This window comes from Galeopterus variegatus, unplaced genomic scaffold, assembly GCF_000696425.1.
Source record: "Galeopterus variegatus unplaced genomic scaffold, G_variegatus-3.0.2 Scaffold1097, whole genome shotgun sequence".
Lineage (NCBI taxonomy): Eukaryota > Metazoa > Chordata > Mammalia > Dermoptera > Cynocephalidae > Galeopterus > Galeopterus variegatus.
Window position 1 is genome coordinate 555,769 of NW_007727208.1, and position 10,389 is coordinate 566,157.

Consider the following 10,389-nt stretch of genomic DNA (forward strand, 5'->3'; position numbering starts at 1 on the left):
GTGTCTGTGTTCAGCAAAGCCATTTTGCTGGGCACAGTTGACTGCTTAGGAGGGGGAATAACTGAACTAAAGTGGGCCAATTGAGCCCTGATTCCCTCCTGGGATTTTGAATTATATAACACTGAAGGCTCCGGTTAGGTAGTCGTGCGATACCCAAATGCAAGGAGACAGAGATTATCATGGAAATCCACAGGCAACCTGGACTAATGAGATGACAGAAACTAAGAGAGGAGAGACAAGGAACTATGCAGCACCTAAGACTGAGAAAGAGAGAGTAGCTGCCTGGTCATTCCTCAGTTCGCCTAAGGCCCGGCTGTACTGCTTGCATTTCAGTGATATGATATTGCCCTAAAGCCTCATGATAAAAACCTTTTTAGCCAGAGATCATGACAGCCATGTAGTTTCTGCCCAAGACTTGGATGATATGTGATCTAAAATGGTCACGCAGATTTGGGCACATTAATGGAATGTGGCATCTGAATCAGGGGAGCAAATATTTCTACTGTACTCCATGGTATTCAGATCATGAGTATGAAGAAGGAGTCATATTTTAAGAACATTGACAGAAGATGGGTTTCAAGAGTCAGAATGTATGAGAAAACAGAGGCATCAGAGCCTACTGCTAGAGCTGTGGATCTGGAGTCAGACAGATCCAACCGGAGTAGGGAAGTTGTTTAATTTCCCTTGGCCTCAGTTTCCCCATGTGTTAAATATGGGCATTAATAAAACCCCTCTCCTAAAGTTTGTGACAATTAAGTGAGATAATGTAAGTAAAGTGCTTAGCACAGTGCCTGTGTATTGTAATAGCTCTCAAGAAATGAGGGCCATTTTTAAAAAAAGTTAAAATGCTTGGAAAGCACAGGAATGCACTGCACAAGGCAAGGAGCAGGGCAGAATATGATGATTTGAAAACTACCATATAGAAGAGGAACAAAACTTCAACTCTTTTATCCCATGGGATGAATATGTAGAAGTTAAGAAAGATTATAATTCAGTATTAGAACTACTTTCTAATACTTATATCTCAGAATCACCCAAGCACTGAATTGCTGCCTCACAAAGTAACTGAGTTCTCCATGAAGTGTATTCAAGAAGAGGTTGAATGCCCTTCTATTGGGAGACGTTGAAGAGGGGATTCTAGATGATTTCTAAATATACATTGGGCTCCCAAATATTCTGTAATGTTCAGTTATTTAAACACACACGTATCAGATGGAGAAATTTCCAAAAACTTGATCAACTAATAGCATAGCAAATCCACAGAAAAGAACTTATGGGATGTTGGTTGGCCATACTAATGGACTACATCAGTGATCAGGGCTGGTGTTAATGAGAATGGTCCAGAAAGTTCTGTACTTTTTCTATCTGCAGTTCTGTACCTTTTCTGTCATTCCACACTGCTGACATTTATTCATTACTGTGCATCCCTTAACTTCTGCATATTGATCCCATGGAGCAAAAGAAATGAGTTTTTTCTCTCTCTTCTATGACAGTCAGGAAAATTCCCCTTTGAGTCCTTAACATATGTGCAGTAGCAGCTGTGAAAGTGAAGCTTTGGCAGATGATTGATGATGATGTTTCATAAGAAAAGGGTCAAGTTTATCCTCCTGAAACAAAGGGCACAGCACTCCCAAATGCTGTAGAAAAATGTGTGGGGTGTAGATTTTTGCTGTCTTTCCAAAGGGTCTGGCTTATACCTTCATTTATCTGACATTGAGAACAATGTGATGTTTTTAGTAACAGGATATCTGTTCACACAGTAACAGAGGGAATAATATACCTCATTTTGTGGTCTATTTTTAGAAGGTAAATTAAAACATATACAGTTTGTAAAACAATATGTAAAATCATCAAATATAAAGAGAATTTCTAACAGTGGCCTGTAGTTTTCTTCTTAAACTAATGGTCAGACTTTAATAATAACCACAAAAATATGTAAACTTCCAGAACACTAAAATTTATTTTTCACTTCTTAGAGTATTTTAATTTCTTGGGTTTACTAATCTCTCAGGAGACCAATTCTTTATAATGGGGCATATATTTGGCTGAACCACACTATGTGTAGCTGACAGTGCTTGGCATTTACTCAGACTTGCTGGAATGTGGAATGTAAGTATCAAAAATAGAAAGGTTAACATGTGACAGATCATTACATGGAAAATGAGACTTGAAGTGTATCACAGTAGTCAAGATGTGAAAGCTAAATGTCCATCAATGCATAAATGGATAAAGAAAATTCAGTGTATACATACAATAGAATATTATTCAGCCCTAAAAAGGAAGGAAATCCTACCATATGCTATGACATGGGGGAACCTAGAGGACATTGTGCTAAGTGAAAAAGCCAGTCACAGAAGGACAAATACTGCATGATTCCACTTAGATGTGGTACCTAAAATAGTCAAACTCCTAGAAGCAGAGAGTATAGTGGTGGTTGCCAGCGGCTGATGGAAGAAAGGATTGGGGAGTTGCTATTCAATGGGTATATAGTTTCAATTAACCAAAATGAATATGTTCTACAGATCTGCTGTGTAATATTGTGCCTAAAGTTTACAACACTGTATTGTACACTTAAAAATTTGTTTAGAAGGTAGATCTCATGTTAAATGTTCTTACCAAAAAAAAAAAAAAAAGACAATTAAAACTGCAACAGCTTTATGCCACCTTTTGACAAAGCATTATAAGACGACATGCTGTCTGTCTTGGAATAAACTGCTAGTCTAATGATATGAACTTTTATCCACCAGTTAAAAAAATGAAGTATTGCTGAAAATACATTTCCTTCTCTCAATCAGATGCATGATTTGGAAAAATGATGTTATTTTCCATGTCCTCACTCATAGTGGGTGCTAAGAGAGATGGAAGGAAAGAAAGAATGAGCTAAGCTTCTTATATGCATTATCTTATTCAAACTTTGCAGCAGCTCTGTGAGATGAATGTTATTATTATCCACATTTTACAGATGAAGGAACCGAGGCTCAGGGAGGGTGAATAACTAGATGAATGGTCTCATGTAAATAACACCTGGAAAGAGCTGACTACCCAACTGCTCTCCTCCAAGTTTCTCTTAAACCCACTTCAAGAAAGTCCCCTTCCCCATTAGGTCAATGGTAAGTCTTCAGATCTCATCTTCCACTTGCCCTGTCAGCAGCATTCATGCAGTTAAACATCCCTTCTTCTCCATACATTTTCCTCACAAGGCTTTTAGGACTCCACCTTTTCCTGGATTTCCTCCTTCCTTAGAGGACGCTGCTTTCAGTCTCCTTTGCTCGTTCTTCCTCCTAATGTTGGGGTGCACTTGGGCTCCATTGTTGGGATTCCTCTTTCTCTATACTCACTCCCTGGTGATCTCACTCAGTCTCATAGCTGCAAAAACCATCTGATGGTTTTTGATGATGGCTTATACTGTATCTCCAGCCTCCTGGACCTTTCTTCTGAACTCTAGACTCATATCTACCTGCACATGTGACTTCTGCATGTGAATGTCTCATAGACACCTTAAACGTTATCATGTTCCCAGGGGAACCTCCTCAAACCTGCTCCTCCCCCAGCTGTCCAGTCTCAGTTGATGGCAATTCCAGCCTCCCAGTTGGAGTCAACCTTGACTCTTCTCTTTCCCTCACATCTCACTTGCAATCTGCCAGGAAATCTTGTTTGCTCCACACTCACTATGTATTATAGCACAGTCTGATTCTCACCACGTCCATTGTTTCTGCCCTGCTTTGAGCCACCATCATTTCTCACCTAAATTTTTGCAACAGCTACCTGACTGGTTTGCCTGCTCTCCTCCTTGCCCCACTATAGTTTGTTCTCAACTGAGCTACCAGAATGATTTGGTTAGAACATAAGTAAATAATAGTAGTGGTAGCCTCAAAATCCTCTGATGACTCCCATTTTATTGAGAGTAAAAGTTAGAATCCTTGCAACGGCTTACACGGACTTCTGTCATCTGGCCTCTGTTACCTCCAACTTCACCAGCCATGACTCTATGCCTCACTGTCCTACTCCACTGGCTTCCTTTCTGGTCCTCAAAAACCCCACATGCTTCAGTCTTAAATCCTTCACACTCTTCACCAGCCATGACTCTATGCCTCACTGTCCTCCCCCACTGGCTTCCTTTCTGGTCCTCAAAAACCCCACATGCTTCAGTCTTAAATCCTTCACACTAGATGTTCCCTCTGCCTGGAATATTCTTCCACCCTCTAAAGCTGTTCTATCTTTCCAGTGAGTCTATTTGACTACCCTATTTAACACGGCATCTGCTCCCCACATCTGCTTAGCACTGCTTAATTTAATTTCCATAGAGTAATCTCCTTCTAACATATGTAATTTGCCTATTAAAGTTTTTATTAATTTTTGTTCTCCCCCATACACACACAAGATTTTAAGTATCAATGGTTTCAAATCCAGCTCTGTAACTAGAACAGATTAGACATATAGTAGGTGCCTAATAAATATTTGCTGAATGAATAAAAGTGACAGGATCTCAAATCTTAACTTCCAGATCATGCTGATACTCCGGGGATTGTGTATTTAAACCAACTGTCTCTGGTCAGCCTGGATAGTAACAAAACCCATGGAAAAGAAAAAGTCATAAAATTTATGCCTTCAAACATAATAAAACCATTTTGAAGAACCAAACTATGTTAGATGAGTCAAATGAGTTATACTCGTATCTGTTCCTATGACTTCTTCTACTCCTGCTTCCTGGAGGGACACCTCCTGGGACAGGTAAGTCTGCTCTCTGACACTAGCACAGCCCTATCTGTAGAGCATTAGCTTGATTTTGCTCCCGCAGACCTTCCTGGGGTCCTGAATCCCATTTCCCATTGGGCCACAGCTCCATGTTTCCTTATCACTAGTGAGTAATTACTTCCACAATGAGAGTCATCATACTGGCCCAGAGGACAAACTCTGCAGCCAGACTGCCTAGGTTTGTATCCTGGCTCTGCTCCTTACCAGGCTGGGTGACCCTGCAAAAGCCTATGTGTGTGTGTGTGTGTACACACACACACACACATTTAAATTAAAAGATATTTAGAAATATACTGATGAATTTACCAGGGTTTTAAATTGGAAAACAGTTTCTTTCTCCTTTCCCTTTCTGCTTGGAAACTAACAAAGCAGCAAGTTATATAAGAAGCCCAAGGCAAAGAAGTTAGGGTCTCTACAATACACATGTAAGAAGAGACTGGAAAATGTAATGTACCACCCGGCAGTCTGAGGACTGAGAGGCCGCGGCAACTGCAGATTTTTGTCTCTCTTGCTGAAGTGGTATCTTTGTAGTCTCTGGAGAAAGCTCAGGTATCTGTTTGTGGCTTTCAGGATCCTGTCCTGAAAGGGGAGCTATCTGAATGGAAAGAGACACTGTGTGTATCTCAGGCACTGGGTTAGGGGGTGGTGAGCAAGGCCTTTTGAGATATGATGGTACTTCAACAGGTTTGGAAAACTGTGGAGTATTAAAGGGGATGCTACTACCTAGATCTTGGTTATGAGTTAGTTTCAAGGTAGAAATTCTCCGAGTTTGAGAATCTTGCATGTAGTCCTCTTGTACAAAGGGGGTATTGATATCAGCAAATAGTGCAGGACCTGAGCTGGAAGCTGCTGGTGGTGGGTTAGTGATTTTTTGTGTATACGACACAGTTGTATTAGATTCTTCAGAATATACAATCATCTGGCTGGAATCATCATTAGAATACATAGCTCCCTGAAGAGGTTTTTCGTTAGTCAAGTACTCTGTACAGGCAGGTATTTGTATGTTAGTTACTAGTTGCTCTGAAATGTCACCCTTCGTGTGTTTTGTTATCAAGGAGCTGTAAAAACTCTCTTTTCTGACTGGTGGAAGGGGTGCCTGGATTGCAAAAAGCATTCGGAGAAAGAAATAATGTTGAAGAAAAAACAGAGAGAAAGTCAAAGTTAGTCATAAAGGAAAACTGTGTCAAGCCTGTCCTTAAAGAAGGTGAAGCAATGGATACCTTCTTATTATGCTATACATGTTGCTGGCTAGATTAAATAGTAAGTTTCATTCCATTTCAAATGTATTTAAATTTATCCATAGTTGTCCGCAGGGGAAAAATCATTTTTTAAAAGAGATTACATTATAAAGTTTGCCTCCATCTACATTCTAGGAAATTATGTTAAAAGTGAACATATGTTCTCTTGGCATATTTTTAGAACTTGAGGTATATAATTGGTTTATTTAGTCACATTGTTTTATAAACTTTTTATGCTTGTGGCATAATTTTACTAGTACCTCCACATTATAGTTATACAGTTCTATTATAGTTAACAAAATCAACAGTTGCATAACCCATATTTATTGAATAAATAATGTATTGCTGACCTTGTAGCTTTGAAATCCAAAGCATCAGCTGTCAGCTTTTTAAGAATTAGAATATATCTTAAACACTAGGTTAGAAACTGACCTACTTTTCAGGCTTAATCAGAAAATAAAAAACAAAAAATGTTTCAACTTAAAACTTGTTCTCCATGTTGTAAATACAAGTCTGGCAAGAAAAACAAACACAATAGCAAAAACATATTAAAAATAAAACATGTATCAAAATATGTACACTAGGAAAGAGGTAACTAGGAAAGAGGTTCTACAGCAGTGGTCTAATAACTGTGCTTTAAAATAACACAGTAGGCGAGAGTGTGCAGGATTACCTGAGTTGGTGATTTTTTTTCTTGTAGGTTTGGTCGAACACTTCTAAAACCTTTTGCTGCAAGAGAGGAATATGTAGCATCTCCGTTCAGTGTGTCTTGATTTCGATCATTGTAAGATCTCCAAGCTTTTATTAAGGGAAAACAAATTGGACACAAAAATATCTACGTTCACTTAAACGTTTTTTTTTATAAAATTTATTTTTATTTCCAAAATCTAAGTGTTCTTACTAGAAGTTTAATTTAATAAGCATAACAGGATACGGAATTTAAGTTTAACGTGAGGTCAATAATGTAGCTATGAATATGTTAAAAAAGACCAAAAAACTCACAACAAATGTAACAGTTATTCAGAACATTTTTTTTGTACCTGGGTCTGGTGACTGAGAATCATGCCCTGAAAGAAAAAAAAAGTTGACATTAATACTAGGATGAAATAAATGAATAACCCAGTAAAAAGTTCACTTGGCAAAGAACCACATTCATTATTTTTGCTAATGTTATCTCAGTTCTAAAACTCTGGGTACATCAAACGTACTAATGGGAGGTTTGTGCATTTATTTTTACTTCGATTAGGATATTATTCATTAAATATCTATAATACACAATTAACACTGATTTTTGCCCTCAATAATATTGCAGTATAACTTTAATCTTATTATTGCCCAAGATGGATGTATGAATCTCTAAATATCAAATAAAAGGATCAAAAGGGACCTGGTCTGCAAACAATGAATGCTTCTCCTAGCATTAAATTAAACCACCAGATTCTTAGCTTTCAATGCCGTGCTGTTACTAACCACATTTAACTCTTGTGTTAGATAGAGGCCATTTATTTGTAGTTTGCATTTTTCTACTTTAAGAAATTATACATGTGTCTACCATATTATTACTCTCTAGACTTTGAGTTTTCTTCTTATTGCCATTTAAAAGTCATTTTATATTCAAATTTAAAAGGGTTGTTACAATACAGTGCACTGTCTTTCAGCTAGTAAGCTGTGGGAAATAAGTTTTAGTACTAACAAATTGTTTTTGGTAACGCAATTGGAAAGTGGCTCAATAGTATATTTATTATCAATTTTACTGGAATTGTACATTCAAGAATCTTCTATATGCACGTTTGAGGTCATCAGTTTGTATCACTTGTTTCTATTACACCACATGGTCAACTTCACTTACACTCATAAAGCCTTAACTTTGGAAAGGTCCCTAAAGGCCATTCAGTCTAACCTGCCATCCAGTTCCTGAATTCCTTCTATGTGCCTCCTGGGACTATTATTAAAATGCTGTTATTTCAATGCCTGATAGAACTGATAGGCTCTTTGTTTTCCTTCTAATTTGGGGAATAATTATTTTGGATCTAAACACGTAAACTTGGAAGGATAAAACCGGATTGAGAAACACAAGTATTTGATTTTTAGATAAAATATTTGATATGGATTCTTTCTAATCAATGAGCTTCCCCTCTGTCCTCTACTGAAAGGCCTGGCTTGACATAGCAGACATTAACTGTGTAGAGAAATGAGAAAGGAGAAAAATGGCCATGGATTAAAAAACTGCATGATGAACCAGTATTTTAATGCAGCTTATGCTGATGATTAAAGTCTACTTTTAAGTGGGTGCTCTTTAAGGATACTGAAGTGCACAACATTTCAGTTTCTTTAAAATAAATCCAGTTATAGATATTTAACACACGCAGTCCTGATTTGCTATTTTATTATAGTCTTCAGAGACTCTGAAAGATAAATACCTTCCCACATGGATACTGGTCACCATACCCCTGCTTTTATTTTATCCCTGTCAGGAAAGTTTGGGAAAGGGAGGACATGTATGATTTGTAGATATTTAACACACGCAGTCCTAATTTGCTATTTTATTATAGTCTTCAGAGACTCTGAAAGATAAATACCTTCCCACATGGATACTGGTCACCGTACCCCTGCTTTTATTTTATCCCTGTCAGGAAAGTTTGGGAAAGGGAGGACATGTATGATTTGGACAGGTAACAGAAAGTGTCCTGGATCCATGTCAAGTAAAGAGAATATAGGTTACAAAAAAAAAAAAAAAAAAGTTGAGCAGGTGATGCATGGGGAAAATTGTTTTTGCCTCAAATCTTGAACATGACTGTGAAAAAATCAAGCTAAGATTCTAAAAATCAAAGTCCTTAATTTCTAGTTTACTTTGGTAGATATCAGTGCCTCTCTGAAACTTTAAGGATTATGTAATGGGATAGGTTTATCCTTCCCCTGGTTGTTTTGCATGTGAATATAAACAGGCTCTTTGAGAACTGAGAACTATAAATGCTCTTCCCTAATACAATGAGCATTGCCTGTGTCCAGGCACAAACTGGTGGCTACCTGTCAGAGGTGCTAAGACATCTCTGGTTTGGTGTCAGGGGTTGTGCTGGACACCCTCAAAGGTCCTTTCCTTTCAACTCTATGATTCTAACTTTACAGTTTTTATGTGCCTGTGTTAGTGATACCTGTCACATCATCATCTCAACTCTCAAGTTTTATTTAAATTCCTCTTAACTGATGTGCTGTATTGCTACTATTACCTGTATTTTTCTTGAAAATTATCATAATTTTTAATTCATAGTTCATTTCTTTAGAGGGCTCAAGTGCTTTGCAAGAATTAATTTAAAAATTCATTAAATTCAAGTGACTAAGTGAGAGCCTACTGTGTTTCTAAGTACTATAATAAGCCTTTTCATTGATTTTCTTTATTTACCCTCATTTAATTCTGACAAATCCTTGTGAGTCTGGGAAATGATTAAGTTCTCAGGGAGGTAGGAAAATGACAAGTTCTATTTATTTATTTTTTTAAGGAAGGAAACTTGAGGTACAAACAGACAGACTAATTTTCTTAAGGGCACAAAACACGCAGGTGATATTGGCAAGACCCTGACTCTTGGTGCAATGATCTCAACACAGCAACATACCATTCCTATCAACGTTACCTTAGAAGGTCAAGTGCTTTTGGTGAAATAAAATGTATTTCAATTATTTCTTTATAGTCATTGTTTTGGTTCTAACTTTGGCTTAAAATATCAATGTGTGCTATGATGAATTGTCCACTGGGATTTTACTTCTTGTAAAAGGAAAAGAGAAAGACAGACTCATACTATCTGATCTGAGAGCAGAGTGAGGGAGGCTCAGAATCTTTTGTGGATTCTGATATTGAATGAGATAAATACTTATTAACTCCCTTTTGATTTACATAGAGACACTGCGTCAAATAGTTCTTATGAAAGATACTACAGATTGCAATTGGGTATAAAGAATGCTGACTTCTTTCTTCGAAATGTAATTAAAACTTTTCTGAAAAAGGGATCATAACTTATGTCTCCAATTGATACAAAAGAGGCCTGTTTTTAAAGTAACAATTAAATCCAAAATTCAGGAGACTTTATTCTCCAGAAATCTTACTCCTAGTGATCTAAAATTTAAAATGGCCCAGAGCCACTACACACTATTATTGTTGAAGATTATTTCATATTCCTGAAGTATTAAGTCTCTTCTGCTATTTTGATTCTGAAACATTAAGTCTTTTCTATTAAGTGGACTGATATGAAATTTCTGATATTCCAGTTTTGACTCTCCAAAGTGGCAATCTATAGAGTTCAATCTAACACTATTTCTTCAGTGGTTACTTTTATAAATAACGACAATTTGGCACTGTTGAAGCAACACCTCATTCCCTACTGTATGCATGAATGGCCCACAT

At 37.3% G+C, this 10,389-nt stretch overlaps 1 protein-coding gene across 1 annotated transcript in view; it reads right to left on the reverse strand.

Moving 5' to 3' along the window:
* SORBS2 (sorbin and SH3 domain containing 2) overlaps positions 1-10,389 on the reverse strand; it is a 224,450-nt gene that overhangs the window by 77,927 nt on the left and 136,134 nt on the right. Inside the window, exons 4-5 of the mRNA XM_008574763.1 lie at positions 7,034-7,060; positions 6,667-6,791 (exon numbers count right to left, since the gene is read on the reverse strand). Coding sequence (XP_008572985.1) covers positions 6,667-6,791; positions 7,034-7,060 — 152 coding nt within the window. The remainder of the gene's footprint in view (positions 1-6,666; positions 6,792-7,033; positions 7,061-10,389) is intronic.